Below are 23779 nucleotides of genomic sequence, written 5' to 3'. Positions count from 1 at the left end.
ATCCAAAACACAACAAATGCTGGTTTTGGTGATGACCAGTTAAACCAGTACCAGACCAGTATAAAGTTTTTTCAGGATGGTTTATGGAAAAGTCACTCTCAAACATCACATGCGATGTCCATTTTCCCACAACCATCAGATTAGGTTGGAATATCCTCGAAATTGGCCACCTTAATTCTGATGGTCAGACAAAATTTTGACGAGCTGGTGTACAGAGCTGTAAGGGCGATTGTGATGCCTCATTATTACATCTATACTATGCATTCTTTTTGATGACAAAAGAGTGGAGAGAACATTTTGAGCGGAGCTGCTGGCCGAGAGAGCGGGGGCACTTTGGCAAGAGGCTCAAATAGTGCAGCGAAACAATGAACCGGCCGAATGCCCACTCTCACAATGTCCATTTGTGTCTAGCTGCTCTGAAATGACCACTGTAGGTGTTAATTCAACACTGTAGGAGCTAATGCAAAAAGTGTAGGTGTTAATTCAACTCTCTGTGCTTCTTTTCGCTGTGCATCCTGACACGTATACGGCTGGACAGCATGAAGTCATTCAGTCTGGAGTGGACAACAGCCAGTTTTGAAGTTGTGACATAGAAGCCTGTTTGTTTACAGAGATAAATCTCCCATCTCCTCCCACTATAGCACTCCACATGACTACAACGTACGCATGAGTGGCCCCATTGTAGTGAAACCGAGCCTCAAAGGCTTTTTATGCGACGGACTCCGGTGGGACGCCACGTAGGACGAACCGAAGTCACGCTTCCCGTGTAAACATCATGCATCTCTGTGACATAAAGCACGTATTCTGTTTTTTTGTGTTTGTCTGTGTCTCTCTCTCCGGGTCTCTCCCTTCACAGGTGTGCCTGCTTTTGGCATCAGTCATGTGGAGGGCCTGTGACCAATCAGAATCCTGGCTGATGTAATTGGGGGGTGGAGCCTAATGCTTAAAAGCTGCATTCAACGTGGCTGAAGGTGGAGAGGAGTGTTACCACACATACTGTGTTTTACTCAGCCTGAGCCACTAGGGGGCCCCCATAAGTAATTATGGGAAAATATAAACAGCTGTTTTGACTCACGGAAAAACATGTCGAAAAATGTACCAAAAAAAAACTGCATTGAGCTAACATTACTGTGAATGTACTTTGAATTTGAAGCTCCAGATATTCAAAAGATCTGTAAAGCGAGACCTGATACTTCGACAGAATAGAGGACACCTGTTTCCAAAGCCAAATATAAAATGTCAGCCACTCGAGTTAGAGAAAAAAGTTACATCGTCCTTGTCGGCAATGGTCTGTGTCATCAAAGGTAAGATATAAATGGAAAACAATATAAAATCCTTTACACCTCCTTTGGCAGTATGCTTCACCTTAGGATACTTGATGGTTTGGGATGTTAAGCTTGCTTCTTTTTTCCGTCTTTACGTACATTTCAGCCATCCATTTTTAATTTATGTTACCTTTATTGGAGGAAGTGCATTGCTTGTGAATAGTGGGCCAGTGCTTTATAAGGAAATGCTGCATTGGTTGCATCTTGCTATTGTTTTGTCTTGATTGGAAAAAAATGCAGTTATAAATAAAAAAAAACATTTATAGTGGTGACGTGCCCAACACTGCAGTTAGTGTGCTGCATAGGTAACTTGTGTAACCTGCTTTGATATCATTAAAAAGTCCCTGACCACCCAAAAAAGGTAGCCAAGTAGGGGCCCACCAGATATTTGTGCCCAGGGCAATAATTTGATGACCCAGACCTGGCGTTATTTTTTCCTAGCAAGTTTACAGGAGAAAGTGTCTCTTGTGTTAGGGGTCTGCTTAGGCTTCAGTATTTTACCCACACATTTAAACTTTGTAAAAGAGACAGCAGCTCTTGTGTTGGGGTGAGCTTTAGTTGGGAGATGTATCAGCACACTCCCTTAACTTTGGTCTCAGGAGACCTTAGCGTCCAAAACCACAGACACATACTACACTAATGAATAGCCTTGTATTGGTGGTGTGCTATTTTTGACATACTTTTCAGTGTGGTAGTTTGCGGTTTTGGACACAGCCCTTTTCTCTTGTGTTATTGGTCTGCTTATGTTGGGTAGATCTCACCAGCGCACTCCCAGCTTGGTGAACAAGAGCTGCATGATTATTTGTACCACCTGGGCTTTCAAACAGGTAAGAGGGGCGCACCTATACATTCGCTCCATGTAGGAGTTTATCTAGTCAGGGGTGGTCTTTGCACTGGGCAAAGGTAGGCAGTCGCCGTGAGCCCCCATGAGCCAAGAGCCCCAAATATAAATTACATATACTGTATGAGTTGATGTTAAAGAACCTATTGAAAATAGGTTGAAATAATCCCTGATAATAATCCCTGATAATTTCAAATCCATTGAAATAATCCCTGATAATTATATATGCGTTGATGTTAAAGAACCTATATATATCTCAAAATATAATGGGGTTTCAATACTGTATAAAGTAATGCATTACTTTATTCCTATGTTACTCTATACTCAATTATCTCACTACAGTGGTAGATAATTTTGTTTGCTTTAAGTAATATTTCTTACAACAAGCAACATTATCTGCCAACAGAGTGAGATAATCTTATAATACACTTACAACAATCACGAAATGAGAAATATGAAATATATCGATTAGATTTAAGATGATTTCACTTGCCAAGACATCTTTGTTTGCAGTAGTGGAAGCTCAGAGCTGTTCATCCAGGGGGCCCTGTTCTTGTCTTCTGCCTAGGGCCCCAGAATCACTAAATCTGCCCCTTCGTGTAGTTCCATCTAGGTCAGCAGGTGGGCACCGTCCCGTATACTTTTGGTTATTGGCCAGGGAAGTGTAGCACAGTTAGCTTTTGTTTCATTTTGTTTTGCTTCCCTGCTGGAAAGAAATCATAGAAACCATAAAGGTTTCTGTTCCTGGTGGTGCTCAATAGTCACTAATGGTATTCTGTGTTTTCCTGATGGGTTGATGTCACAGTGTAAAGCACTCTAAAGGTTTAACAGGTGTCCTGTGACTGATTCCAGATGTGTTCTTAATGGGATCTAAAGGTGTCCTATGGTTCTAAGGTCTTTTTTCTGCAGGGTTGATTTCTTCTATGCCACCCTGCCAGAAAAAACAGCATAAAACTGGCAAAACCAGCATATGTTGTGTTTTGGATGCTGGTATGCTGGTCAACCAGCATGACCAGCTTATACCAGCACCTGCATTGTTTTTGTAGAAGGGGGTCCACAGGTGTATTCTTCCCGGGTGGTACTGTGTATCAGCACAGCGTTCCTGTTGTGTTTGGTTTTAATAAAATGGCTTTAAAAGCTCTTTTTTGTTTCTGTTTTTCTGTTTCTCGTACTTTTATAGCTTCATCACCTGTTCAGTGTTTTAATGCCACATGTTGCTGATCCCACAGCGCCCTCGACAAAAATGTGCCATCATAACAATCATAACAATCTCCAGAAAAGGCAATTTTGGGGCGAGAAGTTACAAAACTAAGCCATGACACCGTTCCTCTCCGTATTCTTCAAAGCCCCGCCCAATCATACGCTGATTGGTAGGCTTCCTGTGAGTTAACCAATCGCAGCGCGGGGACATACTGCCCCGACCCGCCCAGCAGGAGGGCGGGGAAAAACGCTTCTAAGCCGCTTCTTCTAACTATCCGTTCCACCTTTAATCGTTGCACGTAACTTCTGCACGTGTTAAGGTGGAACGGAGCACCGAATCAGCAGCTGAAGTTGAAAGGGAGGCGTGTCAATGAACTGGGTCACTATATCATATAAAAGTGGCGAAAGAGAACCAGATTTAATCAACACTTCCAAAAGGAGGACAGATAATACATCACCACGTCAGGTATGTATTACTTTTGATTACTTCATGAAGCCTTAAGGTCGCCTTAAACCAACACGTGGTCATTTTTATTTTCATAATTCGTGCAAACAGCGTTTTTAAAATATATCTAAGTTTATTATTAAAAAAGAAAAAAGACTTTTGACTCTTTAGTAATGAGTGTTAACCAGTCTTATCTTAAGGTAGCATATTATGTAGTGTATTAGCAGCACAGTGTTAAAAGGATGGTGCTTTAAGAGTTTTTACTAAAAGCAATGGTTCTATTCAAAACCATGAGTTCTGTATAGAACCATTTCACGCTTAAACGCTTCTTTGCACGCTTTAAATGGTTCTTCAGATTAATGGAGAATGTGTTGTATATGGTTCTATATAGGCCCTTTTTGAAAATGGTTCTATATAGCACCAAAAAAGTGTTCTAATATTGTTAGAAGCTTGACATTGTAACAATAGCTGAACCCAGAACCCATTTTCAAAAAGAAATAAATAGAACCAATGTCTTTGAATATATAATTTCGTAATTATATATAGAACCATGAACAAGAACCGTCTGCATGATTAAATGGGCCTTCAGATTGATGGAGAGTGTGTTGTATATGGTTCTATAGAGAACCTTTTTGAAAAAAGGGTTCCAAGCTTGACATTGTAACAGTGGAAGAACTCTTTTTGGTGCTATAGAAGGTTCCAAAAGGTTCTTTATAGAACCATATACAACACATTCTCTATCTATCTGAAGGGCCGTTTCACCATGCAAAGAACTATTTTAGCCTGAAATGGTTCTATATAGAACTCACGGTTCTAAATGTAGTAGTACAAGCGGTAGTATTAAATATGAAGTTTTGCGCAGCACATTTCATAGATAGAAATGCGGATGGAGGTGCTAAAATGTGAAAATAGAAGAACGATAATAAAAATAACGAAGGCAAAATCTACTTATTTTGGGTATTTTCTGTTCAGATGATGGTTCTTCTGAACAGGCAACGATGCTAAAGCTGTGGTCTAAAGCACATGGAAAACACATGTTTTTCTTTCTCTTTTTCTTTTTCGTAATTTTTTACATTTTGCCCACATGCACTCTTAAAATGAATCAGGCCACTTCTGCTATAGATGCTACTGCGGCTCATCTGTCTGTAACACACATCCGCTAAGAGGAAATGAGACTTGCCTCCTGACGTCACAGCGTGTCACAGCTTCTCATCGTCATTTCTGAAAAATTAAAATGCTCTCTTTTTTTCAGGAAAGGCACCCAGCAGCTGCTTTGCATCTTCTGAAAGCGAGGGAGTCAGAAAAACCTCAAGATGGAGAAGATGGAAGATGGCAGCAAGGTAAAAACGCATCTTCTCTCTCCTCTGCCTGTGGGGCTGGGCAATAAGGCGATGTTACTGTTATCGTGATGAATTACGTCACGATACTCTTTTCTGAGTTTGCGTTCGATGTAGTCAGTTCTTCGGTAACTTTGAACAACTGCATGGGTCGTTAAAAAAGACAGATTTAGACCAAATATAGAGAGCCTGTTGATAACAACATCAGTACAGTTGTGTGCAAAAGTTTGTGCGCCCCTGGTCAAATGACGTTTTGTTGATTTTGTAAGCGAAAGTGAATTAACATGTCCTCACACTTTTGCTTATTTTGACGCACACAGTTCCTGTGTATTTCCTGGATTTAACATATTCATGCATTCATTTATTAGTCATCTAAATCGCTTATCCTCCTGGGTCGTGGGGGGTGCTGGAGTTTATCCAAGCGCTTAATGGGTGTAAGGCAGGAAACACAGACGGGTCGCCAGTCCATCGCTGGGCAGACACACACAAACTCCACACAGAAAGGAATCCTGGTCGCCCGGCTGGGTAATCGAACCCAGACTCTTCTAGCTGTGAGCTGGCAGTGCTACCCACTGCCATCCTGAATTTAACATATTAAAAAGTAAAATTTAATGTGTGGCTTATGCAAAAGTTAGTTCAGGTTATGTAGAGAATGTGTTCACTTAGTTTCACTCAAACTCATTCAACAAAACTCAATCAACAAAACGTCATTTGCCAGGGCGTGTACACTGCTCTGTATGTGAAGTGGCTTTGAGTATGTCAAAAATGTAGTATTTTTCAGTATTTTCAGTACTTTTTTCAGTATTTCTGTTTTTTTGTGATCAAAATCATTGACTTTTGTTGGATTATATGAGTATTTTGATTCATCAGAATGCCCAGAGAAACCTTTTTGGAGCTGTGATTGGTCTGGATGCTCTCAGTAGATAATTTGAGGGCTCATTTGCATATTGAAGGTTTCGGCAATATCTGTACTGAAAAGGCCAATATCACAATAAGCCCAGGCTTAAATATAACTTACATGACTGTATCTGTGAACAAGTATTCAGGATATATTCATAAGCAGCTCCAGTCTCTTAGGAGGACCTGGATTTTCCAAAAAAATGTAACCATGCCCACCCCACCTGCCTGCATCTCCTCAAAAGGCTTGGGGAATGAACAGAGAAGGACGCTGGGAGTGATTTATAAAAGGAGAAGGGATTTTTTCTTGCTTTAGGGCTTTGTCAGCGTGTCTTAACTTGAGCAGGAGTTTTACCTCAGCCTGTCCTCACTTGTAAACTGACAGATGGAATCAGGAAAGAGAGGAAGGCACTGAGGTGAGAGAGAGGAAAGCATGCAGTAAATGAAGCAGTTAAAGGAGTATTTCTGCTGCATCTGAAGCATATAGTTGATTACCACAGAACAAAAGTTTCAACACATTTCCCTGAACTTGGAAAAGACCAGAAAACCTGTTGAAACTCACTCATAATAGAGGTCAATGGGCTGTTGCTAAATTCCTTTGGTACATGTTCAACTGAAACACATTTCTAAAAAGAACTCCATGAATGCTTCAGCCAGCTCTTTGTAAAATTAGGCTTAGGGCTGGGCAATACAGCAATGTATATCGATATTGTGATAAATTGCCACAATACAATATGCTTTTCTGAACATATTGTGACCAACTGCATGTTTGATTGCAACGAGAACTAATTTAGTCCCATTTAACTGGATTTAGAGCAACACAATATGTCGAATATTGAATAAAAATCATTATGTTCACAGTTTTTGATAGTATTTTTGCACAACTGGTTATGTTTTCTCTGTTCCAACTGATCAGATGTCTGAAAAAATATTGTGACATATTGTGTTCACTCTTTCAGAGACAGTGCTAGTTTCCCAGAGAGAAGGATTTGGTGGTTATTTGTTATTAGCATAGCGATACAAGTGCCTTAACATGAGCGCATTAGCAAGGACGCGTGTTTGAGAATGGCTTTTATGGCTTTATCGCTAGGCTAACTACTCTAGCTGGTGTTAGCTCAGTCCACAAACCATATTTCTCCATTCTAAATGTTATTTAGACAAATGAACGTTTGTACATCGTCTGCTGAGGAGAAATGAGTTTGAGCAGAAGACGACGAGTCTTAATCAGCATCTGACACTGTAGCGGTTAGCCAGCTGTAGCTTTAGCTCATTAGCTAATCTGAGGGGGCAGCCTACTTAGCTGACAGAGAAAATGTACCGATTTCCCTCAGATATTTTTGAGTATTTAAGCATTTTTTTTCATATGTTCTCCTCTAAAAGCTGCTAATTTTTTGTGCTACTGTTTTTCAACCTCCTAACACCAGTGCTGTCAGCTAAAAGGTCGTCGGTAACCATTAAATCAAAATTAGTCAGAATGCACATACCTACTAATAAGCATTGCTAGTCACTCTAAATAAGAATCATCTAATAATACTTATGAAGATATATTATCATTGGAGTCAGAGAGAAAAAGATGTAGATGAACAAAATTGTACTTATTTATCTGCGACAAACATGAGCATTCAAGCTTCACTGCCATTCTCACACCGCAAACGATGGTGTCTTGTCAAGTGAAATGATCCTAAATCTAGTCAATATATCTAATATTTCCCAATTTGAGATGGTTGTGCACTTATTCTAAGATTATTTAGCTGATTTCTAGACAATTCTAATTGTTTTAAGTGATTTTATTAAGTAAAACTATTTCACTATACTGCAAGCACATTTCTTAAAACAATCAAAATGATCTGCCAATATAGGGAGGTAATTTTACTTAATAAAATTAGTTAAAATAGGTAAAAAATGCCTAGTAAGAAGGTAAATAATCTTAAATTAAGCTTACAACAACCTCACCAGCAGAGATATTAGATTTATTGACTATATTTAAGTTTAAATTACTTGACAAGATACCATTTTTTGCAGTGCACTGACAGCATTCATGTGAATGTAGTTAAGCGTGTTGCATTACACAATGTTAATAGGTGTGAAGCATCGATATTGCAGAAATATTTCAACACAGCTTCTCTAAAAGCCGCAGAAAAAAACGGCCAACTGAAATGTCCTGCATCATCATGAGATGTGTTCCCCAGAATCAGGCACGTTCAGTATGGGATTTTATTAGGCGCTTTGCTTTATTGGCCATGTATCTATGATTGGTTTGTTTCTTGTGTTTTTTAAAGGACCCATATTCATTTATTTTCCCTTATGAAGACCACTGATAACATTTGTGTTGTTATAGACCAAAAAAAGCTCAGCTTTGTTTTTTCAAGTAAAACAGGCTGTATCTTTTATGACTGATATATACAAACAACTTCTGTTCTGACTGGCTGCCTTATATTGTGTCTTATTTTAAAAATGAATGAATGAAATGTGGGGCTTAATCACTGAATGGGTGGAGTTGTGCTTTCGTAAGGCCGAATGGGCAAACAGATAAAAAAGTGTTCATGGTTACACCACAACCAAGATGAACGCAGTGGGCTATTTTTGAAGCCTCGTTTTAAAATGGACTGTTTGAACTGTGTAGTGAAAAGTGACGTTTTAACAATGTTTACTAAGTACATCATGCTCTTATTTATGAACGGGTCTCCCATGATATAGGCCTTCTTTTATAGTTACTGAAAGAAGACTTCTAACTAACACTGTTCATCCGGGTTCATGGAAAATACAACCCACCAGAAACTCACCCGTCCTGCAGTAGCTTTTTGCCATCTGTGTGAAATAGCTGTATCACTGAGGAGACAAATCATATCACAGACATCCCGCTGATAAGCTAATCCAGGCTGAATAGGGCCTATGGTTTCTTTTTTTACTTTCTGTCTAAGTTCTGTGTAGACATCATTATGAAACTCTGCAGGCTGGAATGGAGAAGGCTTTTTTCCTGAATGCAGAAATGTCTGAACTGCCAGGATTTTGCAATATAACCTTTCCTAGATCGCAGTACTGGTACCAGCACACTTCCGGTGAAGCCTTCACTTCTGTTTTTAGGCATCAAGTTGTCCAGTAATACAAAGATGCAACACACCGTTAGAAAGCTTGAAATTTCAGGATTCGATTCCCGCAAACCATTTTATGATGTTATTCAGAGCCGTAATGATCATCTCATTTACAACATGAGCACAGAATGAGCCAACGTTAGCAAATCTGTGGGTCCTCACCTTCAGAGCCTCGCCGCTCTCCACGGAGACAACATCATCCAAAACGTGTGGTCTGATAACACGGCAAGAGTCAGAGATCAGTGTAGAGATCTGTGAGTCAGGAGAAATAAACACCTCCTTTCTAGCCTCTGTAACTCTGTGTCAGTAATTCATGCAAGTATTCTGACGGTTGGGATGAAATATTGAGAGTGTTGCCTTTCAAGTGAGAGTGAGATCATGACTGTAGCCCAAAGTATGTGGGAGCAGCACTCCTTTTACTTTGATGCCATTTCAGGCTAAAATGGGGTTTAACAATTGAAAGGTTAAATGCATCACACTGAAAAGAAGGGAAAAGAAAGCTGCCAAAATGTGTGTCTGTCTGTGGAGCTTCAGTGTCTGTGCATTCACTGATTCTAATGTCTGGGGAGGATGTGTGTTGTAGCTGCGTGTTGTGAGCGCAATTCTTCTGCCACTTTGTGTTTTGATCTGCGCTCCTCACTCCTCGTCTCATCTCCGCTCTGCTCATGCTGTGGTCGCATGGTTTTCTCTATTTCTAACGAGTGCTGTTTCTATTCTCTTATCTCCTCCGCAGAGGAAGCGGATGACATGTCATTTGCTGTTCTGCGTCTGCACGGCCGCCATTGGCTCTCTGCAGTTCGGCTACCATATAGGAGTCATCAATGCCCCGTATAAGGTAAATGTTTGTGTATGCATAATTGTAATGTGGATGGTTTGGCCAAAAACATCTGACAGTCTTACCCCACATCTAAGTTTGAGCCATTAAGTGATTTCTAATAGAATTGCTTATGTGGTTTTTGACGCTGTTTGACACTCTGTTACCTATAAACTGGACATTGTATAGCTAAAACTGTAGCCATCTTGAATCCTGCATCTGCAGTGTCAGAAGCCACAAGCAAGCAAGTCTGTTAGAGATTACTGAACAACTCCACACAGTTTGAGGTGAGCGATGATTTAAGCATGCAAATGCCAAACGCTTAGTGGCCTCAGTATCGTAAATTGTGGCCACGATATAGTAACATGGTATTTGTGGCCTCAACATAGTATTTTGTGGCCTCAATATAATAACTCGTTGCCTCAATATATTCATTTGTGGCCATGCCTTATTATAAAATAATCACCATGTCACCTTAGGGGCTCCGAGCTGAGTGGTGACCAATTAGATTGTTGGTACACACCGATCAGGCATAACATTATGACCACCTTGTTTCTACGCTCATTGTCCATTTTATCAGCTCCACTTACTATATAGGTGCACTTTGTAGTTCTACAGTTACAGACTGTAGTCCATCTGTTTCTCTGTACACTTATAGCTCATACGATAGCTCATCTGCTGCTGCACAGTTTGTGTTGGTCATCCTCTAGTCCTTCATCAGTGGTCACAGGACGCTGCCCACAGGATGCTGTTGGATATTTTTGGTTGGTGGACTATTCTCAGTCCAGCAGTGACACAGAGGTGTTTAAAAACTCCAACAGCCCTGCTGTGTCTGATTCACTCAGACCAGCACAACACATACTAACACACCGCCACCACGTCAGTGTTACTGCAGTGCTGAGAATGACCCACCACCCAAATAGTACCTGCTCTGTGAGGGTCCAAGGGGGTCCTGACCACTGAAGAACAGGGTAAAAGGGGGCTAACAAAGTATGCAGAGAAACAGATGGACTACAGTCTGTAACTGTAGAACTACAAAGTGTTTCTATATAGTAAGTGGAGCTGATAAAATGGTTGTGCTGCATGGACTCATGATGCAGCAATCTGATTGGCTGTTGCCTGGTGAAACTTCCTACTCATTTGAATAATGTTGAGATAATCCAGACTCTTATCTTCACCTGCTGTGATCCCTACAGCTGCCACAGCTGCTGCCTGCCTCCATACAAATCAATGAGAGGTGAAACCAAAACTGGTGTCATGTAAATGCAGCAAACATGTCTTGGCTGACTGGTCACATCTGGAGTGAGGCAGGAGAAACTGTGTACATTAGGTTTTTGGCCAAACCAGCACTTTAGTCTTTAACTGAAAGTAATTAACTTCTCATTCTGGTTCTCTCTCTGGCTGTGATGGGCAGAAAGTACAGGCGTTCTTTAAGAACGCGTCTCTGGAACGCAGCGGGAAAGCCATGGAGGACTGCACTGTCACTGTCCTGTGGAGTTTTGCTGTGTCCATATTCAGCGCTGGAGGTATGATCGGAGCGCTCTGTGTAGGAGCACTGGTCAACAAGTTCGGAAGGTCAGTTACAAAGTCACACACTGAAGTGGCTTAATAGACAATAGTATGCTGAGTTTTGTTGCATCTTAGTTGGAGAAGTTAATGTTGGATGAGTGAAACAGGAAGTTAAACAAATAAGTTTGGGCCATTTCTGTTGGTCCATTTGAAATTTTCACACAATGTAAAGACCAGCTGGCGTTTTCAGAAAAGGGTTTTGATTTTATATGTTTCTTAAATCCGAAGCTTCTAGGAGAGACATTGAGTGAACCGGTATTTAACCCCTAGAAATCTGAACTTATTACTGTCAGTTTGCAATACTCATTTGATATAATGCAGTGTTTACACAGCTAATTATATAGTGATTATTTTTTTAATAAGGTGTGTCAATATATTGATTTATGGCCCAATATAATAATTTGTGGCCTCAGTGTATTAATCTATGGGCCAATATAGTAATTTATGGCCTCAACATATTGATTTATGGCCCAATATAGTAATTTGTGGCCTCAATATATTGATTTATGGCCCAGTATAGTAATTTGTAGCCTCAATATAGTAATTTGTGGCCTCAATATAGTAAATATTGGCCTCAATATGGTATTTCATGGCCTCAATATAGTAATTTGCGGCCTCAGTACTGTGATTTGTGGCCTCAGTATATTCATTCATGGCCGCAATATAGAAATCTGTGACCTCAATATGGTAATTTGTGGCCTCAATATGGTAATTTGTGGCCTCAGTATAGTAGTTATTGGCCTCAAAATAGTATTTTGTGGCCTCAGTATAGTAATTTGTTGCCTCAATATATTATGATTTGTGATCTCAATATATTTACTCATGGCCCCAATATTGTAATTTGTGGCCTCAATATGGTAATTTGTGGCCACGTCTTCTTAAAAAATAATCACCATGTCACCTTCGGAGCTCTGTACAAATGAGCTGAGTGGTGACCAATTAGATTGTTGATATGTATGGACACCTACTGTGTCGCCCATAGTGCGTAATTAATAATGAATTAATCAACATGTGTGAGTCAGAATTTGCAATTTTTCCATTTATTTCAATGTCAAAAAATGTCAAAAACATGGCAAAAACTGAAACAAAACTCTAAGACACAACATACTTTTCATCAAATTCCAAACACTTCAGTATTTCCTCTTCTACTCATAAAATGTCATATGGATTGTTCAGAATTTGCACTTTCTTTAAAATTTATTATAAATTATTCCTATTATTATTCCTATTATTGTATTGTTATCGTCTCTTTTTCTTCGTACTCTAACTCTCTCTTTCTCTCTGACGCTCTCTCGCTCACAGGCGTAAGTCTATGCTCCTGTGTAATATCCTGGCTCTGATAGGCGGAGCTCTGATGGGCCTGTCCAGTGCGTGCCGCTCGTATGAGATGGTGATTCTGGGCCGGCTGGTCATCGGCATATTCTGTGGCCTGTTCTCTGGTCTGACCCCCATGTACGTGGGCGAACTGGCCCCCACATCCCTGCGGGGAGCCTTCGGCACACTCCACCAGCTGGGCGTAGTCATCGGCATCCTCATAGCTCAGGTGAGCTTTCATGCAGAAAAGGTATTACATACAGCTCCACTGAAACAGAACGTCTTTAACCCTCTGGGGTCCACAAACTCACGGGTGCGTCAAATTTCCATTCCATCTTATCTCGAGATCGTACGTGACTCACGTCCGGAGTTATGAGCCTATGAAGAGGGGCTGAGATACACGTCATCTGCCTCTCACCGTGTGGAACTGGTGGATTGGTGTGTCCGTCTACATTCTGTGTGAAACTGACCAATGGACACTCAAGAAATCACTAAGGACCAACCATCACGAAACCCTTTATTCTTCATTCAGTCCACGTCGGAGGCACATGTGAAATGGCGTGCAGAGAGTTTACAGGTGCTGAAGCTGCTGCAGTGGTTTTGGAAAGTAGTGATGAAGATAACAGTGTAATTAGTGTGTAATTAACAAATAATTAGGTACTGATGTTAGATGTTGGATGAGAACCTTTTTTGTCCATCCAACCTCAGTACCTGACTTCAGTAATGCTCCTGTGGCTGAATGCAATCAAATCCTCACGGCAGTGTTCCAACATCTTGTCTGTAAAGCCTTCCTCGAAGAGAATTGACTGTGTATTAAAACTCCCTTTTAATACTCTTGATTTCAGAAGAAAAGCTGGACAACTCTGGATACTTCTGGACATACAGTGTACATTACCTTGATAACATGCTGTTAGATGATGTTACTGTTATCGTGTCGTTTCCTTTTCAGTTATTAATCTATCTCTGTGTCCTCATGTTAGATTTTAGGTTTGGAGGTTTTGCTGGGTTCTCAGTCACTGTGGCCGCTGCTGTTGGGGCTGACCATCGTGCCTGCTATACTGCAGACCATCATGTTGCTCTTCTGCTCAGAAAGCCCCAGATACCTGCTCATCAACCTGCAGAAGGAGGACGAGGCTCGCCAGGGTGAGTAGACTGTCCAAATCAATATCAGCTGCAGTGCTATCCTTTGCCCCAAGGGATTCTGGCCTAAGTCTGGAGTTTACTGTGTTATTTGTTGTGTAGTGTTCTGTAGTGCAGCATTATAACCCTCAGCTTCATTCACGCTTTATATCACTCATGTTTTTGCTCATCTACGTTCTCTCACTACATTTCCCAGCATGCACAAATATATACATTGGGAATCCCTGTGGTGTCAACAAATCCTGACAGCTAGCTTAGCCACTGATGCGCAGGCTTTTAAATATAACCAAGTTAGCATTAGTGCAACTCTTACCTTGGATAGTCAAACAAATGCAAAGAAAACAGTGGCCACATTTACGTGCAGCCTGATAATCCATAGGAATAGAATACATCCATGTAAACTAGACTAGTCTGATTGAGGCCACTTGGAATACAGTTTCTATCCGACTGATCGAGGTGGGCAATCCTGTAAATATTCCGTTAAATAGAAGAATAATAACCATGTAAACGCCTGTATCTGATTACATTCCCTATCGGAAAGTTTAAGTCCGTTCTGATCGTGTTCGTCGCATCATAGTGAAAGTTTATAATGTTCAACATAGCGGAGCAGAAACTGGTCTGCAGAGGAGATGAAGTTTCTTTAATAAGGCCTTCTTTAATAAGGACATGTGAAGGACGTTTTCCTGAGTCTGACATCATTTTAAAGCAATTAAAAACTCCAGCACTGCTCACTGCTGCTCATCTCACTGATGCTGGTTGTCATGGTAACGTCTACACTAAGTGGTTCTCTACGCATGAGCGTCATTTTGGATCTGATTACTTGTAGTGAGCATGTAAACAGAGATTTTCCATCAGATTGTTGAGTAAATTCTTAATCTATAATCGGAATGTATTCAATCGGATTGGCGAATATCTTAGCATGTAAACTCAGCCAGTGATTCTGTCTTTATTCAACACAAAATGGATACCAGAGATGAGTTTTTACCCTTTGAGCCAGAAAAAAGAAGAGGAAGCTGAGATGAGGTGTCTAGATAATCACGCTAACTTTAGCTTCTAGCTGGTTGCATCATCATCTGAAGAGTCATTTCTGTCATTTGAGTAATCCACTGCAGTGTCGGTTATCATTTAAGATTATAAGGTGTTCGGCTTCCTATCAGTACCGTTAACTCTCTGCCTTCCTTCTGAGAACCATTTCAAAACAGCTTACCCAGAAAGAGCAGCTGTAGGTTTTCAAAAGTTCTTCCTACCTTTAAGGTCATCATCAGAAGAGGGTTTTCCTAGTCTTTAACCCATAAAATGTCACTCTAGATCGTGGTCGGCAACCCAAGTGTTAAGAAGAGACACTTTGTCCTTTCAGTAAAAATCAGACCACCTTGGTAGCCACAACATTTTATGTCCATTTTACCCTCTTGGCTGTAAATATGTCTCAGTATGTGCTGATATGCTAGTGTAATACAATATAAACAAAAACACAGACTTACTTTGCTCTGCTTTAAGCTTTAGCTCAGCTATAGCCGCTTTTCTCACATCTCCAGCAGGAAACTTTTTTTTAAAGTAGTAGTTTCTTGTAAAATGTCTTTCAATGTGCGACTTTTTACGAGGCTGAAGTCGTTTCTCGTTCGCCAGCTTCTTGTTTGATTTTTTTCGGTCCACTTTATCCAGTGTATCCAGCCAGCATACGCTGTATGACATACTGTTATTTGTAAAAATGGTACAAAAAAGTACAACCTATAGCTGAAAACAGTTCATTTCTATAGATGCACTATTTTATAAGCTCCAGTTACTTGTTAGCTACATTTGCCTCACAGTAAAGGTTGAGTTCTTGGCTGAGGTTCAACAGTCGTTCTGTTTTCTCTCCATGTTTCAGTGTTGGTACGTGTTCGAGGGCACGAGGACATTGAGGATGATATTCAGGAGATGAAGGAGGAGGCCATGAAGGTTGCCATGGAGAAGAAAGTGTCCATCCCAGAGCTCTTCCGCAACCCCATCTACAGGCAGCCTATCATCATCGCCATCCTCATGAACCTCTCTCAGCAGTTCTCCGGCATCAACGCTGTGAGTCACAAGTCCTGTAACTGAACCTTCATCAGCTGATCATCAGTGCAGTAACTCTTATTATCCCACAATATGCATTTTAAAGCCCGAGTAGTTCATATCTGCACTCTTTGCTTTAGGGAAGTAAAATGCTTCAGTGCCTCAAGATCCGGAGTAATAATAATTTATTCAAATAATATTTAGAAACTTAATATATTTTTATGACTTTTTACCTGTAACCTGCCTGATATTGGTGTATTTATTATCTATATTTTCACCACTGTGTAAATAATTGGATTTAGTGTATGTTTAAAGGTAAATCTGAATTGCACTTTGCAATTCAGATTTACCTTTGAATTCAGACATTGAGCCCCCCCACACACACACACTTTGCACAGGTTAAATTAAGCGATCACTAAGTCGTCTCAGCCCAGCTGCTGACAGGAATGTGTGTGTTGAAATAGCAAGATTTCTTGTCTTCTCACTTCCCCTCCACCTCCTTTTTTTCTTCTTTAGTTCCTCATTTTGTTTAGTGTGTTTGTTTGTTTCTCTGTGTTTCCAGGTGATGTTTTATTCTACAGAAATCTTCATCAATGCAGGCGTCACTGAACCCATCTATGCCACTATTGGAACCGGCGTAGTCAACACTGTCTTTACTGTAGTTTCTGTGAGTATTTTACACCTTTAACCTGCTCAACATTAACTTATATCTCATACATTCACCTGTATCATATGTATTAACCTCTATCACATGCATGCACCTGTGTCACATGCACTCACCTGTATCACATGCATTAACCCATATCACATGCATGATATGGTGACTAGATCAGGTGTGTTGGGAGAGAGGAAAACGGTATAACGTGCAGAGCAGGATCGAAACACTGATCTAGACTCCAGCCTAATTCATGCGTGTGGTTGGTAGTTCAGTATCTTCTATAGACTTGATTATGTGGTTTCTGACGCTGTATTAGAGCAATAAGCAAGTCTATTGAAGCAAACTTCAGACACCAAACACGGCTTGGCTGATCAACTACATCTGGTTTAAGGGGGGAAACTGCAAATTTGATGACTGAACTATCGCTTTAATAGCACATAGAGGTCACCGAATGATTGTTGTTTTTTCACATTAGCCAATTTCTTTGTTATTGTCGTAGAATTTTACAGTCACGTTAGCACAGAATCAATCTAACCTGCTGTCTGTTTGCTTTTGGACATCAGCTCTTTCTGGTGGAGAGAGCAGGACGAAGGACACTTCAGATGTTTGGGCTGGGTGGGATGGCCGTCTGCACTCTGATAGTGACCATCGCTCTCCAGATGGTGATGGTGAGAGTCGTTCTGAGTGTCACTGTAATCTGACCTTTATTCCACCAGCGCTGTTTAGACTTCCTCTCTATATGCATTCTGTCATCACCTGTTCACTAATGTGCGTTTCTAATTTTAAGTAATTATCACAGAAGACAACGTTTGTGTCAAATTCTCGTAATTTAGATTTTCTTGATTGAAAGTAATAAACTTGACGGTTTGGAATCAAAGTCTTCAATAATATCAGTATAATAATATAAAATCAATATGGTTGCAATTCAATGTATAAAAATATTCCAGTCGGCTCATTCTGAGCTTTACAGCTTCGAGTAATTAATAAGAAGATGTAAATAAAAATGATGAAATGTTAGATTCACAGAGCAGAAGATTCTAAAATGACTGATAAAGTTACAGAAAGTTAAGAAGTTCTAATAAAATAAATATCCAGAAAGAAGTTATAATATAATTATTATTCAAAATGAAGCTCTAATAAAATTAATATCTAGAATTAAGTATCTAGAGTTAATTTCTAAAAAAAATTATATCCAGAATAAAGTTAAAATAAAATGAATATCTAGAATGAAATTTAACATCTAAAATGAAATTCTAACAAAAAATATCTGGAATTAAATTATAATTAAAATGAAATAAAATTAATATCCAGAATGAAGTTAAAATGATGTCCTTATATGATTTATATAAGAATTAAGTTATAAAAAAGTTCATATTTAGAATGAAGTTCTAATAAAAATGATTTATTGATATTAATGAAGTTGAATAAAACTGATGTTGTAAATAGACGGTATATTATTTATCATTTAATAACTTAAAATACTAAATAAGACTTTTAAAATATATTTTGCCATTATAATATTTAAATCTATAATCTATACATTACAAGTTATACATTTCTTATTTAATATCTAACAAAAATCATTCATAATCGCAAACCTTTGAACAGTCATATTGATGTACAGTAGCCTACTGTAAGATGTTGCTAGCCAAGTGGCAGCTACTCAGAAGCATCTGCTGGACTATGTCACTCATCTGTCACTGCTGTGATTTTTCCTGACCGCTTTTAGGACCCGTGTGCACCGCAAGCAGAGAACCCGTGTGGAGCTCCAGTTGTGAGTGCCTGCAACAGAACCATAGAGGCGATATCAGAAGGGGTGAGAGTTTATAGAAAAGGCATAAAACTGAAGTTGATGTTCCTGAATTAAACTCCAGTCTAACATTATTCTCTCTGTTTTTTTATCGTTTTTACAGGGCAAAACGTCAGCGATCAGTTATGTGGCAGTTGTGGCTGTTTTGGGCTTTGTGGCCAGTTTTGAGATCGGCCCAGGGCCTATCCCATGGTTCATAGCGACGGAGCTGTTTGCGCAGGGTGCTCGTCCGGCCGCCGTCGCTGTGGGGGGCTGCTCTAACTGGACCGCAGCCTTCCTGGTGGGCCAGTGCTTCCCCGTACTAATGGTAGGAATCCATCATTCTGCTCTACCCAGTTTAACCCTAACTACTGCCTGAGTACAGTCGCCTTGTTTGTGTTTGTCCCTTTTAAATGATGTTGGTCAGTAAAATGGATCAGCGTGTGGAACTGGAGCTTTCCGTGAGCTGCCGTGTTTCCTATCACTGTATAAAAGAAGCTCCATGCTGCCTTTATTGTTGGATGCACTGTAATAGTTTCTAAATGGCCGTGTTCACACACTCAGAATGCATTTACATAGCTGTGTGAGATGCATATCATTTATTTGATTAATCAGAATAACAATAATAGGCCAAGAATAACAATAAAGGGCCTACATTCCTATTCAAGCGCTTCCTCAAAATGGTAGTTTTGCGACAGAATCAAAATCTTATTTTCAGATTTTCAGCTTTATTAGACTACATTGCTTATACACCAAATAGTTTACATCAGCGTTAAGAAAATCATATTACCATTTACAAGATGAATTATGAATTACATATTTCTGGGGAGTACTTTGCATTTTGTTGCCCTGTGGCAACAGCGTGCGGCTATGGAACTGCAATCTGCAATGCGTACATTCGAAGTAAGCCATGGTGAAAAATAGTGTATTTTTCCTTCACTCCATTACTTTGTATGCATTATATGTATCATGCAGGTAGCTGTTCCACTGTTTCATTCTGTTGCCATATGTCAACAGTTAGATTTGTGAGAAAAAGTTGAGTGAGCCATTACAAGCCTACATGAGCTGCTTCACATCTAAAGTGATGTACAGACTTCAACAGGAGGATAAAAAGTTACTCAAAAGGCTTTCAAGAAAAAAAATTGAACGTTGGATTGTAGGCTGGCAAAAAAGTCAGCGTTGCCATATGGCAACACCATACAGTAAATTGTTCAGTCGAGAAATTGATGCTTTTTTTCCTCTAAATTCAAGAGTAAAGAGCACATACCACCATAAAGGCCCCCTGTAAAAGCTTTCAAATGCAAAATTATGTGATTTTGTTTGTAAAAGCTCTAACCTTTCCCAACTTGACTGTAAATTAATGCATTAAAAGAGCTGCCATGGCAGACGGTCAGTCGGAAGGCTGGATTAGATGACATAGCTATCTTTAGTTATGTGGTCTGTTTTTACTGTTTATGGTTGGCAAGTTAGCTCAGCACCCCTAGTTACTCCCTGCACTAAAACAGAGACTGAGAGTGACCGCTATCCCTCTTTTCTCTCTCCAGAGCCTGTGTGGACCGTACGTCTTCATCATTTTCCTCGTCCTCCTCGTCTTCTTCTTCTTTTTCACCTACTTCCGGGTTCCAGAGACCAAGGGCCGGACCTTCGAGGACATCGCCAGCGGATTTGCCAAGGCTGCCTCATCTGGCCACGCCCCACCATCTCATTTAGAGGGAGGGGTCAGTCTGCCTGTCTCCCCGTCAGAGAAAGTGCAAATGGTGGAGTTTTCCGGGCCGGACGGAGCCAAGAGTGGACCGATCCCCTAGACACAGACACGGGTTAGGTCGGACTCCCTTCACGCACCCAGAAAGTCCAAGGAGGTGACGGTTTGTCTGATGTGCTTTGTCACATAAGTTTGTGCAGAGAAAAAGTGAGATTGACCTTCGCTGACCTCAAATAGGGTCAAAATTAACAAATAGGTCAACTATTATGAGGTGGAATACTATTGATAATGTTTTTATGTGAGTTATAATGCCTTTGTGAACACTGCGCAACAATTCTCAGCCTCATACATTATAGAACGAGGAGTGTAAATCTCTTCAGAATGATTCATTTCCATTTGGTACGACTATTTTTAAAAGTACACTGAACACACAAACATGACTGGAGGAACTGTTTACACTATTTATTTTGGATTTTTACATTTGAAAATAGCTGAGAATTTTGTTTTGGCCAGAAAATGGTTACTGAATATCATAATAAATGATTAGAATCGATTCTATGCACTTAAAAAAACCATGTCAGACATGGACCATGTCAGAAGAACCACTTTAGGTTCCCTAAAAACCTTTCAATGGATGGTTCCTTAGAGAACCATTTTTTAAAACTGAATATATAAGTGTTGAAGAACATAAAGTTTAAAGAAACTCCACATACGGTAAAGGTTCTAGGAAGAACTCTTAAATTGGCATAAAACCCCTCAGAAACATGACCGAACTTGCTCAGTCTTGTTTAGCAGGCTGGGGATTCTCCACAAGGGGGAGCTGTTAGCACTCAAATAACTTACAGTGCTTCATAAAAGTGGTGCTTTGCATCAATGACACTATGTCCTTGGCTGTTTAGGGAACCAAAAGTGGTTCTTCTGTAGCGTTTCTTAAAGAACACTTTTGTGGCACTTTACACACTGAGCACGATTTATTTGTGTGATTCATTCGGACGGCAATAAATGTTGTGTGTAACTGATGATATTTTGCACACCAAACGGTCAAAACGTGACTATTTTTATCGCCTTCTGTTAGATTTTTGCAAACTTTCGCAGCCAACATGAACTCACTCGACTGATCGCTGTTGTCTCCGCTGTTGGCATGGCAACAAACAACTGTCCCGGCAACTAGAACTTTCCAACAGTGTCCTCTGCTTCATCATGCATGGTGACGGGTGAGCATCTCTAAAAGATGCTCAAACTGAGTTACGGAGATCGGAGTTATGATGCGAAAGTTAGATACAGAGTTAGGGCTCGTAAACGAGACGGTGAAACTCCACTCTAATTTCACTTTCATGGAAAGTAGCCCGTCCAGTATCACCATTAGCCTGTTCTAAGGAAGGACATCTGTTTGTCAAGTGAAGATTTCTGCCTGTTTGTTCACTTTTTTCTACGAAAGTTCGAAAGAACTGTTTCGGTGCTGCATTTGGTTTCTGTTAACATTAAGACAGAATGTAACATCCCAAAATTGACTGTTGCATTGTTGAATCTCAGATATTTACACCTTTATTTACCCCTGTTACGTATTACACAAAAGTATATAAATAGAATGTAGAGTGGGGGAAACATAAGCACTAATTTGTTATTTATTATGTCTTTTATTAATGCCATAATGTTTTCACCTGTGCCTCAGTGTTGGAAAAAGCCATATAATGTTCCGAGATTGAACAATTTTACAACCCAGCACCTTTTGAAGATAAAGATGATGTTCGTTGTGACTGTGCAGTGTTTATGAATTTTGCAGTGTTTATCAGGGAATAGAATGATTGCTTACTGTATTTATTGAAGTTGTATTTATCTAATGACTATTAATGATTTGCTAAAGCACCTTTTGAGGCTGGTAGGACTTTCCTCACCCCAGCTTATTTACAGGGGAATTCCCGCAATTTTACTACATTTCTGCATAATTAACATCTATGTTGACAATTTGTTGCATGTTCTACAAACCATTCTAGATCAATACATATAAACGTAAACATATATTATGTTTAAAGGCCTCTGCTCATTGTTAATGGCAAAATGAAGGCCTTTTGATAAACTCTGATCTCCTTTCCTTTTTTTTTCTTCTGTTAGAGACCTAATTGGCTTAAACAGCAGAAGGGCTTATTGTGCAGACACATGCTTGGACCCACTCATTGCTACTAGCGGCTATATTTCAGTGGTTGAGATGTACGTTTTAGTCCGAAACCTTCTCAAAACTAAAGTGACACATTTGTCACCATTTCATGTAATAACTTTCTGTGAGGGAGCTTTTAGAGTTCTCTAGAATGGAGCATTTCACACCAACCCACCAGTGACTTTGTTTACATCTCAACCATTTAATTATGTAGAATTCTTTAAAAATCTGTTGGAATTCCTCTTTAATACAGCGTGGAAGGTAATACTGTCATCCTACACTGATTCCATGCATCTGTGTCATCTCTGCACACTGAAACCAAGTAATTTATTTCTTTGAAATCAGTACAAGTGTGTATTAAAGGTCCTGCAAACTAAGAATTCTTACATTTTCACCTACAGAAATCACTTAAATCTGAAGAAGCGCTTTATGAGCAGCTGTCTGTAAACAGTTTTCATCTGCAACTCCTGCAACACATCAAAATAATATGCTTAGCGTTCATATAGCTGAACAGATGCCATTTACATATATCAGTCTTAACAAAAACAGCCTGTTTCATTGTGATGGATGGATTGGTTGCCAAATGGTCACCTAAAAACAGTTACACAAACATTGAAAGTGACTATATACATATATACATATGTTATCTATAAATAAATAAATGTAGAATATGGACCTTTAAATATATGAATGTCTGGGTTGGTGGAGATTACAGAAACTTTCTGTACTATTTTTACTTTTTTATTTTTTTTATAACTTTTGAGATGTCAATTGTGAATGAATAAAATACTTTTCACAAATATTGTGTTTCTGTGTCTAAATTTGCACGTATGAAGAGCCTAATGGATCTAGCTTATAACTCGCTCACTCATTCACGTTTAGTAGGCTGAATTTTCTCCACAAGGGGGCGGTGTTAGCACTCCAGCAGTAAGAGCAGCGCTTCACATCCATACACCACTGACGTCATACCCATATTAGGAGCTCCTAGTTTTCTCATAATTGTTCCGTATGAGAAAAATAAAAGCTGTTTTCGAAGATTGGCGCTGTCGAGTCCCGTGGTTAATTAAAATGTTCTAGTCTGTTTTGTCCTGTACATTTTCCCCTTAATGTCACTGGATCCTCTGAATTACGAGGTCGTTTAGCAGATAAGCTGACATGCTAACACTCCTGCACACAGCAATGATGAAGCATGAAAGTAAGTCTACTATTAAACTTAAAAACCAACACCAGCCACTGAAACTGCAGCCTAAAACTGCCTAAAACTAAATTAACTATCATGCTGATGTCAGTTTAGTGTGCATCAGTGTCAGACAGTGTCAATGTCAAAATACCTTTTGGAAAACCAGCTTAGATTCTGAGTTTCTGATATTGGCTTGATGGTGACAACAAAATGAGGACACAACTTCAGAGGTCTATGGTTGCAAAGCACCGCACTTATGAAACATAGCGCCCCCTTATGGAGAATCT

At 39.7% G+C, this 23779-nt stretch overlaps 1 protein-coding gene across 1 annotated transcript; it reads left to right on the top strand.

The window, feature by feature from the left end:
• The first annotated feature begins 3651 nt into the window (after positions 1-3651).
• On the top strand, positions 3652-23048 carry slc2a3b (solute carrier family 2 member 3b). Its single transcript, XM_036595533.1, has 12 exons — positions 3652-3832; positions 5064-5151; positions 9871-9972; positions 11366-11526; positions 12823-13063; positions 13815-13977; positions 15842-16029; positions 16571-16675; positions 17230-17334; positions 18396-18482; positions 18580-18783; positions 20000-23048. Exons 2-12 carry the CDS (start codon positions 5125-5127, stop codon positions 20258-20260), a joined length of 1644 nt encoding a protein of 547 aa, XP_036451426.1. The 5' UTR covers positions 3652-3832; positions 5064-5124; the 3' UTR covers positions 20261-23048.
• Positions 23049-23779: the final 731 nt, after the last annotated feature.

Source organism: Colossoma macropomum, unplaced genomic scaffold, assembly GCF_904425465.1.
Source record: "Colossoma macropomum unplaced genomic scaffold, Colossoma_macropomum, whole genome shotgun sequence".
Taxonomy (NCBI): Eukaryota; Metazoa; Chordata; class Actinopteri; order Characiformes; family Serrasalmidae; genus Colossoma; species Colossoma macropomum.
The sequence above is the reverse complement of the archived record's forward strand: the minus strand, read 5'-3'. Positions and strand labels throughout refer to the sequence as shown.

Bases quoted from the DNA above. Each gene is read 5' to 3' on its own strand.
- slc2a3b (XM_036595533.1), top strand. From the start codon at position 5,125: ATGGAGAAGATGGAAGATGGCAGCAAG. The intron at 5,152-9,870 runs GTAAAAACGCAT...TCTCCTCCGCAG, and splicing joins AGATGGAAGATGGCAGCAAG to AGGAAGCGGATGACATGTCA. The intron at 18,784-19,999 runs GTAGGAATCCAT...TTCTCTCTCCAG, and splicing joins AGTGCTTCCCCGTACTAATG to AGCCTGTGTGGACCGTACGT.